General features: G+C 38.7%; 2 protein-coding genes across 2 annotated transcripts in view; both read right to left on the bottom strand.

The window, feature by feature from the left end:
- Positions 1-22971, bottom strand: part of Smchd1 (structural maintenance of chromosomes flexible hinge domain containing 1) — a 140013-nt gene that overhangs the window by 71283 nt on the left and 45759 nt on the right. The window contains 10 exon segments of the mRNA XM_038315179.1: positions 2720-2816; positions 7108-7252; positions 12382-12501; positions 12998-13075; positions 15562-15675; positions 15848-15930; positions 16861-16967; positions 17830-17943; positions 19643-19837; positions 21636-21819. Coding sequence (XP_038171107.1) covers positions 2720-2816; positions 7108-7252; positions 12382-12501; positions 12998-13075; positions 15562-15675; positions 15848-15930; positions 16861-16967; positions 17830-17943; positions 19643-19837; positions 21636-21819 — 1237 coding nt within the window.
- LOC119803780 (histone H3.3A) lies at positions 696-1541 on the bottom strand. Its single transcript, XM_038315178.1, has one exon. The coding sequence runs from the start codon at positions 1461-1463 to the stop codon at positions 1053-1055; it is 411 nt and encodes a 136-aa protein (XP_038171106.1). The 5' UTR covers positions 1464-1541; the 3' UTR covers positions 696-1052.

The following is a 22971-nucleotide window of genomic DNA, read 5'->3' as shown; positions in this document are numbered from 1 at the left end:
AATAAAGTCAAGTTTTTTCACTAGTACTGTCCTAATGTTTCTTAGTGTATAAATATACGTGGCTCTGGAAACTCTGTGAGCTTATGAGCCAGGCGGTGGTGACACAGGCCTACTATCCCAACACTGGAGAGGCAGAGGCAGGTGGACTCTGACTTCAAGGCCAGTCTGGTCTACAGAGCACAGGACAGCTAGGGTTAATACACAGAGAAATCCTGCCGAGAGAGAGAGAGAGAGAGAGAGAGAGAGAGAGAGAGAGAGAGAGAGAGAGAGAGAGAGAGAGAGAGAGAGAGAGAGAATGAATCTGTAAGCTCTTGTTATCTTTGAACCCTTCTATAAATTTAGTTATTTTAAGGTAAACTGAGAATCTAGAAAGCATTTTAAAGTTCAACTAACATTTAAAACTTACCCAAATCTCAAACAAAAAAGATGCATATGTAAAACCTGATAATTTGATAGTATGAAACAAGAGTGTGCAAGTTAAGTAACACCTGAAATGTTTCCTATTTTTTTTTTTTTTTTTTTTTTTTTTTTTTTTTTTTTTATAGTTTAATGTATTTTAATAGCAAACTTACAGGAACAGCACAGAAGACAGACAACATTAAAAACATGTACTTGCATGTAGGACAACTCAGTTAGAAAAGTATAGTGAATGATGGAATCTACTGTATGATAAAAATGCTACAAACACCATTTAGTTGCCGTCAATAAGAAATTTACTTATTTTAAAAAAATCCAAATGCTGGCATTGTCCAGAAAATTTTAACAGGTTTATTTATAATTGTTATAAAGTTGAACTGTTGAAATGTGTTCACTGAAACATTTTGCTTGCATTAATGCTTTACATCTTGCATTTATATTAAAAATTCACACACAAATGAAAATGGAAAAACTGCCAATACCTGATTTCTGTCCCCTATTTTCCACTCGCAATCATATACTTAGGGACCTTTTGACCCCATGGAAAAAATATCTAACATTCAGAACTACTGATAACAGGAAGAAGAGGAAAAAAACTTTTTTGAGAATGAAATGTTTCCCCTCATAGTGGACTCTTAAGCACGTTCTCCGCGTATGCGGCGTGCTAGCTGGATATCTTTTGGCATAATTGTTACACGTTTGGCATGGATAGCACACAGGTTGGTATCTTCAAAAAGGCCAACCAGATAGGCCTCACTTGCCTCCTGCAAAGCACCAATAGCTGCACTCTGGAAGCGCAGATCTGTTTTGAAGTCCTGAGCAATTTCTCGCACCAGACGCTGGAAGGGGAGTTTGCGGATCAGAAGTTCAGTGGATTTCTGATAGCGTCTGATTTCACGGAGTGCCACAGTACCAGGCCTGTAACGATGAGGTTTCTTCACCCCTCCAGTAGAGGGCGCACTCTTGCGAGCGGCTTTTGTAGCCAGTTGTTTCCTGGGTGCTTTACCACCGGTGGATTTACGGGCAGTCTGCTTTGTACGAGCCATGGTATGGGCACCTCCTTACTTACCCCCCTTCTCCTTCGGCTGGAGCTCGGCAAGCGAGAGGCGGCGCTGGCGTTAGAGAGCGGCCTGAAATGTTTCCTATTACACACTAGAGAGATAGTTAAGAGCGCTGGCTGCTCTACTTGAGAACCTCGCTTTGAATCCCAGCACCCACATGGCAGCTCACAACTTTTTAACTCCAGTTTCCAGGGGCCCTGATACCTTCTTATGATCTCCTCAGGCACCAGGCACGCACATGGTACACAGACTTACATACAGACAAAACACCTCCACACAAAATAAAAAATATTTGGATTGGAAGCATTTCGAATTTTGGAGCATCTCTATAAACAAAGGTATCCGAGTAATGAAGCAAGTCTAAACATGAAATTCATCTATTTTCTGCCTTAAATATATCACCTTCAATCAACTTCTCTACAGCAATTCTGGTATGCCCATTTTGATTGACATTTATCAAATAAGGTCAGGTTTAGAGTTGTTACCTGTGTCATCATGTTAATATTCAAAACATTTCAGATCAGAGCTACTCTAGCTGAACTGTCTGAAGAAAGCAGATGTTCCTCCTCTCTTCTTTGGGCTGGTGCTTTTAAACCCAGTGCCTTCCAAGCGCTCTATCACAGACCCAAGCCCCAGGAAGCTCTAATTTAAACATAACATTGAGAGGACATACCTCTATCTTTCTTAACCATAGATATCCCTTGCTAAATGCTTCCCTGTTAATTATCAGAACATGTTAAAATCATCAGCTATAGTCTCACTGATTTCAAATTGTAGTTTCTGTTCTAAGAAAAATAAAAGAATAGAAGGGAGAATCACTGGACTCCTACCAGCAATGCTGGACAATGGTTCTGAATGGAGAGGACAGCTAGAGGACAGCTAGCCCGGGGTGCTGGAGTGACTGACTACAGCAATGCTGGACAATGGTTCTGAATGGAGAGGACAGCTAGAGGACAGCTAGCCCGGGGTGCTGGAGTGACTGACTACAGCAATGCTGGACAATGGTTCTGAATGGAGAGGACAGCTAGAGGACAGCTAGCCCGGGGTGCTGGAGTGACTGACTACAAGTGACATGGCCGCACCGCTCTGAGGTGACATAGCAACAACTCGGGATTACTGTCATCTTGTTTACAAAATACAAAACAAAGGAAAATAAACCCAGGTCAGTCAACAATCAATTTCCAATTTACCATAAAAGGAAACAAATAATAAGTACTGTAACGTTTATGTATAATGCTTACCTTGCCTTGACAAGAATTAACCAGACCTTTAGCTACGACACCTTTAATTATACAATTTGGGCCACTGGTTACTTCTTCATAATGTAAAGACAGACCACTGGGAAAAAAAAACAGATTATTTATAAATTACCCTGAGTTCTCTACAAACGAGGCTGCAAATGTGCTACAGGCATGTTTAATTCATCTTTTTAATAAAATTTCTAATTTAATTTAAATAGGAAGTAAAGAGAAGAAAATTCCTAAAAGTGTCTTTTCCCCCCTTGAGTCAGGAATTCCATATATAGCCAAATTTTCCTCAAATTCATAATCCTCCCACCTTAGTATCCCTAGTACTAAGATTACAGATGTGTGCTACTCTAACCACACATGTTGAGTTGGTCAAGACACAAGAAATAAGGCAAGTTACATGGCCATAAAAAGTCTGATATAATATCACACCTGTCACTGTACAAACACAGGGAAAATTGCTGATTATTTTTTACTTCACTGTAACAGAATCTCCCTAGAAGTAGTCTTGTATAATTAGCCTTTTCCATTATGCATCTATAATACCATAAAAGTATTTAAAAGCAACAACAACCAAAAACCCCACAAAAGGGCAGATACAAGCAAGCCTTGACTATGGATCAACCAGGACTCTCACTGTGGATATAAGAAGAAAGAATAGAAAGGTAGAGCCGGGCGGTGGTGGCGCACGCCTTTAATCCCAGCACTCGGGAAGCAGAGGCAGGCGGATCTCTGGAATTTGAGACTAGCCTGATCAACACAGTGCGATCCAGGACAGGCTCCAAAGCTACACAGAGAAACCTTGTCTCAAAAAAACAAAACAAAACAAAAATCAAAAGTGAAAAGAATACAAAGACAGACCACACTCTATCCCTTAGCAAAGAAATCCCCAAGTCCACCAGGCTCACAGGGTGTACTCATGGTATCCTCACTCTTTTCTAAGCACATCTTTTCCCATAGTAAAATTTTAGGCGGGATCTGCTACCTAGTAAGCAGAATGGTGTCAGAGAAGCCTCACTAACAAAGTGGTTTTCATGCTGCTGTAGCCTTGTTAAAATATATGCTGAGTACCTTTTCTACTGCAGTGTGCAAGTAATGCCTAGGTTAGTTAAGATGCTCAGGGAAAAAAAGAGAAAAGGTACATCAAGGAAAGAAAAAGCTCATTCTTCTCAAGCACAGAATTTAAGGGCTTACAGGTATTTTCTGAACAGACAGTAAGATTTAACAACAAAGATCTTAAGAGTCTTTGATTTTATAATCGAGTAGCACTATTTCATTTCAACGCATTCTAACAAAGTGTTCCAATGAACAAAATAATGAGGCTTGTTCTACACAGAGAAAAAGATAAAAGAAGGAAAAAAAGCATATCAGCAATTTAAAATTTATGGTTTGTGTGTATGTAATATGTGTGTATGCCTGCAGTCCACAGTGTATATGCAAACCACGTCGTGTGTGTGTGTGTGTGTGTGTGAGAGAGAGAGAGAGAAGGTCAGAGGCTAGCTACTTCTACCATGTGGATCCCAGTGATTAATGCACACCTTTAGGATGGGTGGCAAGAATCTTATCCACTGAGCCACCCTGATGGTCCACACTGATCACTTTAAGTTACCCTTTGGTCCGGAGAATGACTCAGTAATTAAACACATGTACTGCTCTTACAGATGGCCAGATGTCAGATGCAGCATCCACAAGGGGCTCAGCTCACAGCCCCAGACCCACTCAATGGGAATCTGAAGCTCTGCTGTCCTTGAGCATCTGCACTCACATGCACACGTGCCCAACGCACACAGAATTAAGAGTGAGATAAAAGCTTTTTTAAAAAGTTACTTTTCTGCCGGGCGGCGGTGGTGCACGCCTTTAATCCCAGCACTCGGGAGGCAGAGGCAGGCGGATCTCTGTGAGTTCGAGACCAGCCTGGTCTACAAGAGCTAGTTCCGGGACAGGCTCCAAAGCTACAAAGAAACCCTGTCTTGAACAACCAAAAAAAAAAAAATAAATAAAAAAAAAAAAGTTACTTTTATTATAAAGTAATGGCAGGGCACCAGGACAGTAACTGATTAGTAAACAGCAAGTTATTTCATAGTACCCAGAGGTTTAGGAGTTAAGACAGAAAACACTTCAGTAATGTGCCAAGTGGGCCTCCCATCTGAACTATTATCTCAGTCTGAGGTGTTAGAAGTTCAGATTAACAACTTAGTTACACCTTGATTACTAGAGTTTTAGCAGAAGTGACTCCCTTTGATTCTATCCTAGTCTGTTGGTGCCTACTGCAGAGACCTACTCTAAAACAATGGCATCTTGCTACATATTTAACAAAATCAACATTAACAATGCAAAGTGGCATACAAAATAGCCCCTAATCATATGCCATGTATTATATGCTTTTGCTGGCTTTTGAAGTCCCCTAACATGTAAAAGAAAAACTTTTACTACTAAAGCAAATACAAATAAAACGTGGAATGTAAGAAGGGACAAAGACAACAAAACCCAGGCCAATGGAAAATCAATTCATAGCTGCAACAAAGCTGAAACCTAAAGCAGCAGTGAAAAAAGTTGGAAATCAAAATGTATTGCAGATACTACTCAGAAGCTGATAATACCAGCAGACTCAGAGAAATGGGCAAAAAAGAAGAGAGAAAAGGCTTGGGGGGGGGGGGTAGTAGGAGGGAATGGTGGATATTTAAATCCCAGAATTCCTCTCTCCAAAAGTAACATGTATGTTAAAGTTTATATTTGAACAGATTAAAACAAAAGATCACTGAATTAGAGGCAGAAGCTAAAAAACAAAAAAATTAAGAACGATAACACTGAATGAAATCCTCCATTCCTACCATCCATTCCTACCCTAGTCCTCTTGTTCCTTGACTAGTTAGGAGCCAAACTATTAGCTCCTGTAAGAAAAAGACTGAAAAATTAATCCTTGAGGAAACAGGGCTGTACCGCCCACCACAGAGACCCACTCTCCCAAGTCTGCATCCAAGTCACAATCAAGATTCCTTGGGCCCACACTGATTCTCAAGGTGGACAAGTGCTCACCCAGCAGACAGGAAGCCATTGGTAGAAGATAAAAAATGCAAAGGCTTCCACTTGCTCCCCCACTGAAGACTGATGTTAAGATCAATCTTCAGATGATTTCCCACCACATCTCTGGTTACCAAGCTGTAAGTGTGCATGCCCTTTCTCTGGTGTCTGCTCACTGCTGTGCAGGTCACAGACCTTCTGGTGTATATTTTACAGAGTGCTGGGTTGGATGTGCCTAGGCGTTCAATTTCACCTTTGTCCACAGTTCCCTGAGGGGACTCTACCCTTCCCACTGTCATCTAACTCTGTAAGTTCGGGGTGTTTATTTCTTTGTCCATCACTTTTGGATTTCTTTCGCTCTGTCAGCTCTTTACTGTCTTCCCACAGTGCCCAGCTCTTCCTGGAGTCCAGCACCTCATGTTTTAAACATGCAGAGAACCATTAAAGTGATGGTTACCTCTAATCCATCATCTCCAACAAAATCTTATGAAAGGCATCAATTGAATGGTTTATATTCATTCAGCTATTAAAAAAAGAACAGCAAAAACCAAAGAGTAAGATATTTCCTTCTGGTTTTGCAAATTTCCTGAGCAGGTTGCCTGTGATCACAAGGTGGCTTATCATTTATTCAATAATAGAACTTTTCTTTTACATTTATCTTTGTTTTCTGGACTGGGAAATAGGATTTGGGTTAATTATCTTTCCTGAACATACAATACAGAAGAGAGAATAAGGAAACCTCAGAGATGAAAGTGGAAGAAAAATGAGAGAACAATTATAAAAGAAACAATCAACTAGGCATGGTAGTGTATACCTGAAATCCTAACACTCAGGAGGCAGATGTAGGAGGATTGTCCCAAGTTCAAGACCCGCTTGATCTACATAGTGAGTTCCAGGTCAGCCAGGACCATATAACAAGACTATTTCAATAACCAAAAACAAAACCAAAAAAAAAGCAATGTCTTCCATGTTCAAACACAAGCTCAGTTATCTGGGTTTTGGGGATGGAACTGAGGTCCTTGGGCTTGCAAGGCAAGCAGTCTACTGACTGAACTATCCTTCAGGCCTCAGCTGCAATCCCTAAGCAAACAATAGCAACTAGCGGACAGCATGCCATACTTGAAAAAATGGAAATGTAATAAAATGCAATGACTTCAGCAGTAAATTCAAAATAAACTTCTGTGAAATAATTTGCACATGATATTGTAATTGCAGAGGATGGTTTGGAGCCAAATAAATCACCAGGAGTCATAAAATTAATTTAAAACATTAATGCCAATGCTAACTCTATATAATTTACACAAAAAGAGTAAATACTTTGCAAATACAAAAACACAAATACAAATAAATCCTTCAATTACCTTGCTTCAAGAACTGGCTGAATATCAGATGACAGCTGGGTAGTGTGACCGAATTCATCCTGTAACTCCAAAGGAATATTGAATGGAACTCCAACACGAAAAGGGGAATCCAGAAGACCAAATGAAAACTTCTCTGGCTTGCCCTCTTTACCAAAAACAAAAGGGGAAAGTATCGAGAAATTTTATTGGGACGTCATAAACAGACTCAGACACTTACTGGAAATGACAACCCCAATGAAGATGGTGTTTTAAATCTGTGCAGAACTGGGAAGATGGCTCAGCAGTCAAACACCTGCGCTGCTCTTGCAGAAGACCTAAGTCTGGTTCCCAGCACTACTGTCAAGTGACTCACAATGCCTGTAGCTGCAGCTCCAGGATATGTGATGCCTTCTTCTGACCTCTGTGGGCACTTGTACACATACCCACACACTGATATAAAATTAAAAACAAAACTTAAAAAGTAATCTGTGTAGATTTAACTATTGTCAACACACAATCAACACACGCAAATAAGTATAAAATTTTATCTCACAACATATGTAAACAAAAATTCAAGGGGTAGATATCAAAGTGTTTCTTTTATTTCCTTTTATTCTTATTACTATCATGGAAACAGTCTTACTATGTAGGCTGGGCACACCAGGCTGCCCTTAAACTTGTTGCGATCCTCCAATCTAACTGCCAAGGGATAATAGGTGTGCACCATCATGCCAAACCTAAAATAGGTTCTAAGCTATCAAATTATTAGAATGAAGAATGTTTATGCCCTTAATTTATTTTTATTTATTTATTTCGTTTATCCAGACAGGGTTTCTCTGTAGTTTTGGAGCCTGTCCTGAAACTAGCTCTTGTAGACCAGGCTAGCCTCGACTCACAAAGATCTGGCTGCCTCTGCCTCCCAAGTGCTGGGATTAAAGGTGTAGGCACCACCACTCCCCAGTTTTGCTTATGCCCTTAATTAAAAACTTCAAATTTCTCAAAATGGATTTGATGAGCTTACAACAAGGTATATACAGGAAAATAATTATAACACAAGTAATAAGGAATTCAAAGGCAAGAAAAGAATTACCTATTCTCATAGTCTCATTTATTTACTGTGTATACATACAATTTCTTGTGTGCACATATTCACACAGTATTAGGAACCAATTCGGCCATGTATATGCTCTCTCTGAGCTTACATTCTACCTAGGAGTGTGATCTCTAATCTACTAATCTTGACTATTCCTTGGAATTTATGGAAATGAAACATTAAGAGTCCACCCTTAAACACGCCAAATCAGAAACTCTGTGAACAGTCATGCCTACTGACAGAGATATTCAGGAAGTTGCCTGAGCTACAGAGTAAGTTCAAGGCTAGCCTAGGTGCCTTATTGAGATCCTGTCTAAAAATAAAAATGACCGGGGCTCCCACTCTGGCAAGGGCTTGTCTACCATACATGATGCCCTAGGTCCAATCCCTAGTTAAAATAAACATACACCAAGATATTTTTGGAGAGACATTCAGCAGGCTGTGCTTGAATGAGTCCTTTGAGGTAGTTCACTTACAAACTCAAATTGAGAAGCACAAATTCAAACTGATAAACACTGTAAATGAACAAGCTTTCAGATGACATACATGGGTGAGAAGGAGCACATACCTTAACAGAGAAAATGTTTAACCACTAATTTTACTATGTAAATGTTGAAGCTAAATGGAATAAGCTCATGAGAAATGAATCCTCAGTCTACTGTTGAGTGTTCTACACAGTTTTTGAGAAATCCTGGTATCAAATGTACAGAAGGAACTAGCACATTTAAACAAACAAAAAAGCTTTTTTTAGTCAAAAATTGGAACAATATAAATGTTTCAACAGGAAACTAAAATATAACAAATCTATAACATGAAGCAGATTTCTAGAACAAGAATTATTTTTTAAGAAATAAAACCTTGGGGCTAGAGAGATGGCTGAGTGGTTAAAAGCACTGGTGGAGGATCCAAATCCAATTCCAAGCAGTTCACAAACATATGTAACTCCAGATCTAGGGATTCAGGTTTCTTTTGCCTCTATAGGCACGAGGCACAAATATAATGCACAGATACATGAATACATGAAATCTTCTAATGGTCCTTCTGACTAAAAAAAAAGACACGCAGCTCCAACTTCTCCAAAAACTACGACAACGACCACCACCACCACAACAACAACAACAAAAAAAGAAAACAAACAAACAACAAGAGCCAACAGTGAATAAATGGGACCTCCTGAAACTGAGAAGCTTCTGTAAAGCAAAGGACACTGTCATTAAGACAAAAAGGCAACCTACTGAATGGGAGAAGATCTTCACCAACCCTGCATCAGACAAAGGTCTGATCTCCAAAATACATAAAGAACTCAAGAAACTGGACATGAAAATTCTAATTAACCCAATTTAAAAAATGGGGTACTGAACTGAAAAGAGAATTCTCAGCAGACGAAGTTCAAATGGCCAAAAGACACTTAAGGTCATGTTCAACCTCCTTAGCGATCAGGGAAATGCAAATCAGAACAACTTTGAGATACCATCTTACACCTGTCAGAATGGCTAAAATCAAAAACACCAATGACAGCCTCTGCTGGAGAGGATGTGAAGCAACGGGAACACTCATCCATTGCTGGTGGGAATGCAAATTTGTGCAACCACTTTGGAAATCAGTGTGGCGGTTTCTCAGGAAATTCGGGATCAACCTACCCCAGGATACAGCAATACCACTCCTGGGAATATACCTAAGAGATGCCCAATCATACTACAAAAGCATTTGTTCAACTATGTTCACAGCAGCATTATTTGTAATTGCCAGATCCTGGAAACAACCTAGATGCCCCTCAATGGAAGAATGGATAAAAAAAAGTGTGGAATATATACACATTACAGTACTACTCAGCGGTAAAAAAATGACATTTTGAATTTTGCATGCAAATGGATGGAAATAGAAAACACTATCCTGAGTGAGATAACCCAGACCAAAAAGATGAATATGGTACGTACTCATTAGTGGACTCTAGCCATAAGCAAAGGACATTGAGCCTATAGTTCTCAAGTCTAGAGAAGCCAAATAACAAGGTGAACCCAAAGAAAAACATAGATAGATCCTCCTGGAAACTGGAAGGAAACAAGAGTGCCAGGCACAAGCTGGGAGCATGGCGGTGGGAGTAGGGCTGCAGGGGTGGAGGAAGGGGAGAGAGAAGGGAGAAAGAAAACACTGGAGAGAGCTTGGGGGAGTGGGAGGGTGGAGATGGAGGAAGGGCAGATATAGGAGCAGGAAAGAAGATATCTACATTAAGGGAGCCATTTTAGGGTTGGCAAGAGACTTGGCTCTTGAGGGGATCCAAGGTGTCCACGGGGATGTCCCCAGCTAGGTCCTTGGGCAGCAGAGCAGAGGGTGCCTGAACTGGCCTTGCCCCACTATCACACTGATGTTTATCTTGAATATCACCATACAATCTTCGTCTGGCTACGTATGGAGATAGAGACAGAGACCCTCATCAGAGTAACAGACTGAGCTCCCAAGGTCCAGTTGAATAGTAGAAGGATAGAGAAGATGAGCAAGGAAGTCTGGACTGTGAGGGATTGGTCAACCCACTAAGGCAGTGTGCCTGTTCTAATGGGAGCTCACCAAGTCCAGCTGGTGAATTAGCATGCGATCAAACCAAACTCTCTGAATGTGGCTGAAAATGGGGGTTGACTGAGAAGCCATTGATAAAGGCACTGGGACTTGTTTCTACTGCATGTACTGGCTTTTTGGGACCCTAGTCTATTTGGATGCAAAGCTTCCTAGGCCTGGATGTAGTGGGGAGAGGGCCTTGGACTTCCCACAGGGCAGGGTTCCCTGCCCTCTCTTAAGGAGGGAGGGGGAAGGAGAAGGATGAGTGGGGGAGCAGGAGGGGAATGGGAGGAGGGGAGGAAGTGTACATTTTTGAATGGAAAAAGGAAGGAAGGAAGGAAGGGAGGGAGGGAGGGAGGGAGGGAGGGAGGGAAGGAGGAAGGGAGGAAAAGAAAGAGAGAAAGAGAGAGAGAGAGAGAGAGAGAGAGAGAGAGAGAGAGAGAGAGAGAGAGAGAGAGAGAGAGAGAGACAGAGAGACCCATAGTAATGATGCTATAGATTTTTAGGAGACCTAAATCTACAAAACAACAAACAACACAACTGGAAGATCTGTTGAAACTGGCTTCAGTTCTCAGAATCACCATTCCTCCACACAGAGAACAGTCATGTGTCTTCCTCACCCTCAACAAGAGACAGAAGGCCTATTTTCTAGAGAACAAGAGGTAGGTCTAAGGAACGAGAGACCCAGCACTAGGAAAGGATGCACAGTTCACTGAAAACAGGAAAACCAGACCTCTCTCCTCTCAGTGGTCTTTGTAGCCTGACTTTCCTCCCACTGGGTGCCAGGCTGTAACCTTCCCTAGCAGAAGACTGGAAGGTTCCACCCTGGAGAATCTCAACAGCCAAAATGCAAAAACCTAAAAATTCTCATAATGTAATTAAAATTCCTTACATGTTTTTATATATTTTATTTTGTAATGTGAGCAGTATGACATGGAAGATAAACACAGCAAATAAAGAAGCACACAAAACAGCTGATGTGAGACAGACTATGAACAAGGAAGAGCACTAGCAAGAAAAAAAAACCCGGGAACAAGATATTCAATCCATGAAGTGGGAATATAATGCTTTAAAAAGGGAATAACACAGAATGATATAGCAAGGTAGAAAAATTCAATATAAAGAAATGTTAAAGCAATCTCAAGTAAAATAAGTAGAAATAAGGAATGTAAAGGAGAAAAAAATTAACTAGAATACCAGTCTGGAGACTTAGTATTTTCATATCAGATATTTAAAAAGCTAAAAAGTCAAGTATTTTAAGAAAAATGCCTAGAAAATAAAATTTGTTTCAAAACTAAAAAGGTTATGCGTACACAGCAGCTGATGAAAATGATTGTATAATCATGAACTTGGAATTTTAGAAACTGAGGAGAAAAAATTCCCCAAACAGCTGAAATCATCCAAAGGGTTAAGAATCAAGACTAGTTGTAAATGACATAAAGTAAAAAACTAACTAAAATTTCTAAATGACATCTTCAGAATTAAGAAAGAACAGAAATGACTAGGTACTTTTATAGCCATTTAAAAATCAAGATATTTACTCCATTACATATCTTTTACTGAATTATACAAAGCTCTGCCCCCACCCTGATTTAAAAGGTACCACCAGGAGATGGAATTATACATATAGTAAATTGTACATTACTCACCTTTAATAGAAAACTTTATTGCTTTAGAAGGTAGCGATCTTCCTGCATAGGTGTCTGCGTTACTTTCATTCAGAACCACTTGTAATTTCAGTGTATAATTACCCAGTTTCTGGATATTTTCTAGATAAATTAAGAAGAGATTAAATAAACATCATATCAATGTATACTGAATTATATATAATTTTCTTTCCCAAGGATATGGGGATCTCACAACACTGCCTAGCCTGTTCTCAAATCAGTACACTCAAGTAGTTCTCCTGCTGAGGTCCCGGAAAAGTTCTAATAGATGTGAAGCACCATGCAGGGTGTGCATTTTTTACAGTGGTGATGGGGATCAAACCCAGGGCCTCAGCCATGGTAGGCAGGCACTGGAGGGGCTCGAGAGATGCTCAGCTGTGAGCATCACTTGTTGCTCTAACAGAAGGACCGGATATGGTTCACAGTCATCCATAACTTCAGTTTCAGGCATCTGATGCTGCCTTCTGATCTCCATTAGCACCAGGCAAGCACACTGTGTACATATATACATGCAGGCAAAACACTCATACACATAAAATAAAAATTTGAAATCAAAATAAGTAAAAAATAAAAATAATTGAAAGTAAGAGTAACTCACCCATTTTTTTAAACCAATAAGGCCATTTTCCTCCATGCTGACTGATATGTGAAATGATTTCTTTGTTTCCACTTGAAGCTTGATAAAAGAAAATAAGAAAATAGAAATATTGCCTTGAGAAACTGAGTATAAAATGAAAATATGTGCTGCAATAGATCACATGCAGTTCCTTTTTTTTTTTTTTTTTTTTTTTTTATGGTTTTCCAAGACAGGATTTCTCTGTGTAGCTTTGGAGCCTGTCCTGGAACTCACTCTGTAGACCAGGCTGGCCTCAAACTCATAGAGATCTGCCTGCCTCTGCCTCCCGAGTGCTGGGGTTAAAGGCGTGCACCCCCACTGCCAGCAAATGCAGTTATTTTTATTTGCTGTACACATCATAAAACTGTTCTGAAGCTTCAAACTATTCAATACTATGTATGCAAACGAGGAAAAACAATGAAAGTTTATTTAGCTCCCTGCAATGCTTTCACGTGGAGGGTAAAGTGATGGACAGAAGGCAGTACCCCAAATGTAAGATATGCGCCCAGAAGTAGCACAGGTGGATCATATGGCTTCTAGTTTCAGCTTTTTAGAAAACTTCCGTACTTACTTTCATAGTATGTGTGCTAATTTATAATCCCAATAGTGAATAAGGGTTCCTTCTCCACATCCCCACCAGCAGAAATGGTACTGGTTTTCTTGATAATAGCCATTTTGCTGGAAGCTAAGAGTGTTGAACACTTTAAAATGGTTATTGGCCAAAACCCTCTGTTGGCCTGTGAAGGCGCCTGAATGCCCAAGAACATACTCCCTTAGGCACACAGTTACATAAGTAAAAGTGAAATACTTAAAAAATAATATAATTTTGGTTATCAATATGCTTAAAATACCTTTTACTAGGTTGAGATATGTTCTTTCTATTTTGGGTTTCTTCAGGGCTTCTTTTTTTTAATCATAAAATGGTATTAGATTCTGTCAATAGCGTTTTGTGCAACTTTTGAAATTATCATCTAATTTCTACTTATATTGAATTATGTGTTATATTAAATTAATATGTTGAATGATTTCATTACCACTGGATTAAAATCTACTTGATCACGATGGTCTTTTTATGTTTTCTTAAGTCTAGCCAACAAAAATTCTGCTGAGAATTTTTACATCTATGATCATTAGGGAGATAAGTCTATAATATTTTTCTGTTGGGTCTTTCCCAAGTTTTGGTAGTGTGTCTTTCTTTTCTGATACAGAGACTAATTTGAGAAGCACTGATGTTACTATTTCTTTCAAAGTATGGCAAAATTCATCAGTGAATCCATCTGGGTCTGGAATTACCAATCTGAAATTCTTTCTACTCTTTATTTTACTTTATTTATGGCTTTGTGATCCCACCAAATAACTTTATTCACACAAACGTCCCTTAATTTACAAAGCTTCAGTCATTCATATGCATTAGGGGGTTCCACAGTGTTAAAGGAACTTAACTATAGTGTATCATACCAGCCCAAGTAAGCCAAGTACAAAAGATGTTCTTGTAAAATTGTTCACACACAGGTTCTTTATTACCAGCTTGGACTCTACCCTTTAAGTCAAGATTCAAGTTACAGGGTCAGGATGGTAGCACATGCCTTTAATTCCCGCACTTAAAAGGGAGAAGCAGACGGACTTCTGGGAGGTACCAAAACCTGGCCAGATATGGCTACATAGTTTAGACTCTGGCTCAAACAACAACAAAAAAGATCCAAGCTATACCTGAGTAGAAGTCTCTGAACCACACAACCCACTACAGCAAGTTATATATCTTACTGCCAATGAGGAAAGTAACTAGAGGGACTGAATCAGGCCAAGGATGAAGAATATGTGAAATTCTAAGATATCCCATATGTGAGAACTTGTATCTAATACTAAAAGATACCTGGAGACATGGAATAAAATAAGAAGGGACTTCCCAAAGAAAAACAAAAACAAGAAACCAATTGTGTTAAATAGATCAAATTCCATACATTAAAACTCCGCCCCTCCCCTTCACTAAGCATCATTACAGAGCACTAATGGATATAGCTTGAAATTTTAAGAAATACAAAAAATGAGACAAAAAATGTAAGAAGAAAATTGAATGAGGTAACCCAGATCCAGAAAGAGAAATATAATATGTACTCACTCATAAGTAAAGTACTCACTCATAAAGCCAAATACAACAAGCCTACAGTCCACAACCCCAGAGAACCTCGATAACACAGAGGACCCTGACGTACATGGGTCTACGTAAAAGGACAAGATGTCCTGAGTCAATTGGGAGCATGGGGGGCAGAGGGGAGGGTGGAAGGAGAGTGGGCAAAAAATGTATAGCTAAATAAAAATAGAACAAAACAAACAAATAAACCAACAAAAAACCCTCCTTTTTCCCCCCCGAGCTTTGGGCACTCACTTGAGATGCCCAACCTGACTTCTTGGAAGAGTGCACCTTAATTTCTACTTCGTAACTTTAACCAAGTCTGTTATATTAACCAGATTAAAGTCATCAAAAATTAAGATATTCAGCTCTTCTTATCTATCCACTAAAGGTCCACACTCATCTATATTCTTACTGTGTAATATGACTTTAAGTTCCACCAGCAGCTTCTTTGATCCTCCGTGACTTGTCCCTGGGAGCTTCTGCATTGCTTCCCCCTTCTTGTTCAGTATTTCGATTCTTAGTGCACCTGTGAGGATGCCCATGTAAAAAGAAAGACGGTCACAACCACCCACCAACGGTCTGGAAGGTCTTCTTGTTACATTTCAATAGTCTATAGTTTTCTATACATTAGAAGTAGACAAGTTTTTTTTTTTTTTAAAGAAAGACAAAACCAACAGAGCAGATATTAGAAAAATTACCAATTGGGGTTCCGGCAGGCCTAATTTCATTTGGCAATAATTCATCTCCTTCAGGCCAAGTTACAGATAGCCTATCAGGGAGCCTATTACAAAAACAGCACATTAATGTTTTGTGAATTTAGTTATTTACAGCGTTAATTTGAAAAATGCAAATTACCAGATTAGGTACTACAGCTACATTGAGAAGTTAAACCTAATCTTGTTATGCATAACATAAGTCAAGATAAAAATCCACCTTAATATTAACACTTAGATGTAATTTTTATTTACAGTACAAATGTCCCTTTAAAGACAAAATAAAATAAGCATCACTGGCTTGATCCAGAAATAGAAACATTGTCTACTTCGTTTTCTTTCCTTTTCTTGTTCAACTTTAAAGTGATAGCGATAGGATCCTCTACACCAATACACGCTGTCCTGGAACATATGGCATAGCTCAGGCTGGTCATCAGTGTCCCTCACCTCGGTGTCCTGGGGGCAGGGGACAGCTGCTTCTACCTTACTGGCTTCTTCCTTTTAGTGTTCTTCATTTATTAGAAAGTGCTGGTTTCCTCCAGCTTTCAGTCCCCCCACCCCAATGCCTGTGTTAAGGTATAAATAAATGCGACACTTTAGACAAGTTTTCTCTTTTTCTAAAAATATAGGTTCCTGTCTAACTACAACTCTCAATATTTAATGTCAAAGAGTTCACTTCAGAGCACATAACATATATGAGAATACTAAATAGTACTTCCAAATATATATTTGGATCCAAAAATTTAAATATATATATATATATATATTCAAAAATTGTACTATACATATTGCATTATATATTATATATTATACTAAATATTCAAAAAACTGTAATATATATTTCCCTTCTTTTTGAGACAGGCTATCATTACAGAGGCCTGGCTGGCTGGACATGTAGACTAGGCTAGCTTTTAATCTGGCTCTGCATCTCACATGTACCACTGTGCCCAACCCAAATAATTATTTTGTTTAGCCATGATTTTTGAAACTTGACTTACCTTGCCATTTCATCTTCTACGTATTTTTTTATTGTTTTCTCAGCAACAGTCCTGTCCAGCTTTGCAATAGGCACAGTTTTTATTTCATCATACAGTGCCTGGGGTTCCTGAATAAGAATTTACACCAACATTGCAAAGATAACAATTTAAAGTAAGTTGTTAGTTACTAAACAAACCAACCCATTTATTTCTCTGAAAGACATCAATTTTATCCTAATTAAGTACACAAATGAGGGTAACTATTCTTACACTTGACTATTTTCACTTTTAAAAAAAAATCTATCTTTAAAAATTATTACTGGGGCTTTAGAGATGGTTCAGAGTTTAAGAACACTAGCTGCTCTTAAAGTCCTGAGTTCAAGTTCCACAAACCACATGGTGGCTCACAGCCGTCTATAATGAGATCTGGTGTTCCATGTCTGGCATGCAGACATACAAGCTGGCAGAACACTGTATATAGTAAGTAGATAAAGAAATTATCATTGCGCAATTGCATAGAGTATATGCGTGGGCACGTGTGTGGAGTCAGAGGACAACTCTGCGAGTCAATCCTCCCCTTCCAATTCTAGCACCTGTTCTCATGTTTTTATTTAATCTGCACAATCCCATAAAATCCAAATTACAAGAAACAAGTGTAAGGGGAAAACTTCCATCCTGGAGTTACTTTTTTTGTTCTGTTTTGTTTTTTGAGACAGATCTCACTGTTTAGCTCTGGTTGTCCTGGAACTCGCTCTGTCTAGAATTCTGTCTAGTGATTTAATTGTCTGTGAACCTGGTGGAAATTTGCCTTTTATAGAAGTACTTTATACTTATATGCATATATATAAGACACGCAAATTTAGGGAACAGAAAGAAAACTATGCTGACAGCAATCACTTCATTAAATAGGGAAAAAACGCAAGCCAATTTTAAAATATCATTACCTTTATTCGAATATTTACATAAAAGTGGTGCCACTTGCTTTCTTACCATTGCAATCTGAACTTCACCTCCTGTAGCGTACACTTCTCCATCATGATCACCATAAAGGAAGAACCTTACTATACTTCCATAAAAGAGAGGCAGTGTCTTGACTGTCTTGACCTGATAGTTAACATAAATTCTCAGATTAATATTTTCTGAGAGAAAACAGGTTTAATAATGCAACTGCTATGCATTTGAAAACCACTCTTGTTCACAATGACTTCATACCAATGAAGCAAGCAAATAAGATGTGAGATTTAGCACTTACTGTTGGCAAATCTGTATTAAGACAGGAGCATCTCCATGCAGATATGTCAATCTAAGCATGTGTTCACAGACTTTTACAAGTTAACATTTCCATCAAAAACATTAGCTCAAAACCTGTGTGTGTGTGTGTGTTGTGTATACTTTGAGATAAAAGGAATGGGAAGGGAAGAGAGAACAGGAAAAGGGGAGAGAGGGAGAGAGAAAACTGCCTCTGCAGAGAGAATGGCAAAAGAAAAAAGGCTTGGAACTTTTTGAGTCAGGTCTGATGGGCCTATTTATAATCCCTGCACTTGGAGCTGGGCAGTAGATTACTCAGTCACAGGTCAGCCTAAGTCACATGGTGACACTGTCTCTCAAAACTCAAAGTCTCTGTCTTCCCTAGAATCAATAGCTTCAGAATTTTAAGATAAATCAAAACCACTATAAGCTATTTTGATTCATATGTACATTAGGTAGCAGGAAAAAACAACCAACTTAATGCTTTTATTTTTCAGAAAAGATTATGTGTGTGTCCATGCTGAAATATCTAAAAAGCATTTGCTCAAGTCCATGAAGCACCTGATAAGCTGATTGATTACTCTCACAGCCCTGCAACGCCTGACCTGACTTCATGGGTACTCTAAGTTCTCCTAGTTCCCTCTCAGCCCACCAGATACCCTTTCCGTCTAACACCAGTTCCCTCTGTCCTCATCTAAATGTCATAAAAACACCAGTCCTCGGCTTCTTTAGCCACCCTCGCTACTCCTAGGACTTTAACTGTATGATGGCATCCCTCACAGTCAGAGGGAAGGAAGCCATGTCTTTCTAATTGCCAACTGTTGAGTATTTCCAAGCTTCTTCCACTTGAGGTTACTGCAAATGCTACGTTTTACCCAAAGCATGTTACAGATTTTCTCTTCTCAGTCCTAGCATCATCCAATGGCAGAAAATTCTCTCCTCTCCTAACCATCCTCTTTTCATTCAAATCACCTTTGTTTTACCTAGGTCTTTACTGTTCCCAATTTTAGGTTAGAATATTCTAAGAACAAAGCACATTTCAATCTCCGTATGCTCACAATGCATTTAAAATCAGAAAATACTTTTCAGCAGCAAAATACAACTAAAAAACTAAAACTACTCTTTTCAGTCTCCCTCTCAAAGAGGTAGCTTCTGTCTCTCCCTTCTCCCCTTCCCCCTTCTGTCTCTTTCTCTCTTTCTCTCTCTCTCTCTCTCTGCTCTTCTCCCTTTCTCCCCTTTCCCCTCCGTAACCCACTAAATAAATATCAAACCTCAAAAAAAAAAAAAAAAACCCTAAAACTAAAAATTACTTTACCACATATTAAGCCAACACTGCCACTCCAAATGAATAAAGACAATGTAAGAATACTTTGTTAATGCAGCTTTGGCAATAAACAGGATTTTTAAGACATAATAAATTGTATAATGAAATTGATTTTTTTTCACTCTTTACAGACTTCAAGAAACGTAAGCATTGTTGTAGTTGATAAACTCTGGCGCACCTAATAGTTGGCAATTCTACTAAAAACTTAATTTGAGCGTAGGCTGCACCTACCAGTTGTCCTGCTTTGTATATTTTTCCATCCCACTCTATTGCTGAGTATGTTGCCCAGGGGCCTTGCTTTTTAGAGGGAAGATCTGGACGGGTAATCACTCCTTTAAAAAGTGTAAATTTTATTTGTTTGTCATACTTTTCATGACAGTCCTTCAGCCATAAAGCAAATTCTCTGTCAATTTTCATTCTCTGCTCCTGTAAAGATTTAAAATGTTCTATGAAATAGCTACTGATAAACAGATACAGTCTTAGAAATCAGTCACTTATTTCATTTTCCTTTCACATATCACAGGTCAGAAAACCTAGGTAAAAATTAAAATATCTTGCCAGATCCTTTCAACAACAATTTATGAAATTTCATAAAATAAGGTTTTCCTTGTGACATTCCTTATGCCATATTTATACAGAAAAATGGAGCAAAATTTAAAATGACTTAACTTACAAGAATGAACACCTACAGAAACTTATGTGATGTACTTTGGCAGCTAAGTATTACATTACTGAAAGAGTAGCACACAGTAAATGACTCTGAGGGATGTAGGTATAAAAGAACACAATTGTCTTATTAAACTTTTAAAAATGTATACACAATGGGATCATTTTGCTTCATTACCAGTGCATGCATTTTAAATTTGATCAATCTCAAATCACATTTCATCCAAAAGTATTTCATAAGCATATGCACCCTTTGGTAACTCGCAAAACAAGACCAAATTTGAACAGTTAAGGGGTAGTGAAGTAGCTCAGCCAGTAAAGACACTTATCATCAAGCATAGAAACTCAAATTTCATCTTTAGAACTCACATAGTGGAAAGAGAAAATTGACTCTAGCAACTTGTCCTCTCATCTCTACGTGCATGCCCTGAAACATGCACATGAACACGTGTAAAAACAAAAAAAAAAATTATTAAAGCCTTAGAGAGTAGTTAATGTTCAATTCCCATGCAACACAATTACAGGTAACCGTTATTAAGTAGAGATGCTTGATGATTACAAAGTCTCAATATTAAGATCTAATAAAGCTGGGCATGGTGGTATATGCATGTAATTCCAGCTCTTGGGAGACAGAGACAGGAGGACCAGGAGTTCAAGGCCAGGTTAGGCTATAAAAGGTTTGAGGCAAGCCTGCCATACATGAGACTTTTCTCAAACGTGTGTGTGTGTGTGTGTGTGTGTGTGTGTGTACACATGTGCGTGTAGGGAGAGGGTGTCTAATAAAGGCAGGTAAATTTTATCCACAGTTTAAGCAACTTGAAAATTTTAGTGTAATGACCAGTTAAAAGCTTAAGAAAAAAAAAATCACCAAAACCTAAAAAAAACAAAAACAAAAAAAAAAAAAAAACCTTAACTGATACAGCAAAGCAAAAAGGTTCTACACATTGATGGGGTACTATGTAATATTGAACACACACACACATATATATGTATGTAAACAGAGACCGAGAGATCATATAATATTCAAGTCTGATTAAACTGGCTGAGGAAATGACTTAGTTGTTAAGCGCACTTGCTGCTCTTTGGGCAAGTTGCCACTTGTAAGTCAGTTCTATGGGAACTGATGCCCTCCTTTGGCCCTCATGGGTATGTGTACTTGCATATGCATATGCACACACATACACAGTTTATTTTTTTATTTTTTTAAATATTTATTTATTATGTATACAATATTCTGTCTGTGTGTATGCCTGCAGGCCAGAAAATGGCACCAGACCCCATTACAGATGGTAGTGAGCCACTATGTGGTTGCTGGGAATTGAACTCAGGACCTTTGGAAGAGCAGGCAATGCTCTTAACCTCTGAGCCATCTCTCCAGCCCCCACATACAGTTTAAATGTTTATTTCAACAAACTCAATTATTTAAACACTGTAGTCTTTTGAGGAAATGAATCTAAATATACAAATATTAGTAAAAAGTTGCTTAATGTACATGTCTGCATTTATTTAGGAAGAGATCATTGGCAAATATTCAAAGCTTGACATTTAAAAAACATACCTGTCCATTTAAGATTCTTGTAAAAAGGGTGTTCTTATCTTTCAATTTCAGCTCAAGATCCATAAATGTCAATTTATTTGTGCTGACCTGAAATTTGTCATTAGTGAACAATGCACCAGATATTCTATTAAAGCACTCAATTGGGGCAAGCCCTCTCTTCTTAGGAGGAGCACACCAGTCAAAACTGCAACAGAACAAAATTATTGGTCAGTAAAAACATTAGGTTAACAAATGCCAGCCAAGACTACTATACCCAGCAAAATGTTCAATCACAAAAGATGGAGAAAAAAACATTGTACTATAAAACCAAATTTAATTGTATTTACAAATACAGCTCTACAGAAAGCACTAGAAGGAAAACTTCAATCTGAAGTGCTGTGGGAACTCCTTCAGCCAACAGCCTTTAAGATACTGGCCCACTTTGGGCATGGTCTTATGTACTAAAAACGCAAACAGAAAGCATGGGGGGCGCCTTACTGCTGGATTCAGGCCCAGTTCCCAGCGCACACAGAAGACTGTGGATCACTAGTCTTTCTGTCAGTTTACCCTTAATAAGTAAACCTTTGTTATATTCCATCTGGGCTACTGTGGAACTCTTTTGTACAGCAACACTGAAGATGTTTACTACACCCAAGAAACTCAAGGAATAAATAATCCCAGACAAAAAAAAAACAAAACAAAACATCAAGGGGGGGGGTGATCCCACACCATAATAACATAACAGGAATCAATAAACACTGATCACTGATTTCTCTCTTAACATCAATGTTGCAATTTCCCAATAAGAAGATACAAACTTAAAGAATGGAAAGAGGATCAATCTTTCTGCTGTGTCAAAGAAACACATTTACCTCAAGGATAGACATTACCTCAGGGTAAAAGTTTGGGCAAAAATATTCCAAGTAAATGGACCTAAGAAACAAGTTTAGCCAAATTAATATTTGACAAAAAAAGACTTCAAACCAAAATTAATTAGAAGAGATAGGGAAGGACACTATGCACTCAAAGAAAAATTCACCAGCAGGACATTTCATTTCTTAACATCTATGCAGCAAACATGAAGGCACCCAAGTTCATAAAAGAAACAGTACCACCGGGCGGTGGTGGCACACGCCTTTAATCCCAGCACTCGGGAAGCAGAGGCAGGAGGATCTCTTGAGTTCGAGGCCAGCCTGGTCTACAAGAGCTAGTTCCAGGACAGGCTCTAGAAACTACAGGGAAACCCTGTCTCGAAAAACCAAAAAAAGAAACAGTACCACATACTGACCTTACACACTGATAGTGAGAGACTTCATTCTTACCAGGAGTCAGGTTATCCAGGAAAAAAAACTAAACG

Source organism: Arvicola amphibius, chromosome 18 (assembly GCF_903992535.2).
Source record: "Arvicola amphibius chromosome 18, mArvAmp1.2, whole genome shotgun sequence".
NCBI lineage: Eukaryota > Metazoa > Chordata > Mammalia > Rodentia > Cricetidae > Arvicola > Arvicola amphibius.
This window is presented reverse-complemented; position numbering and strand designations above follow the sequence as displayed.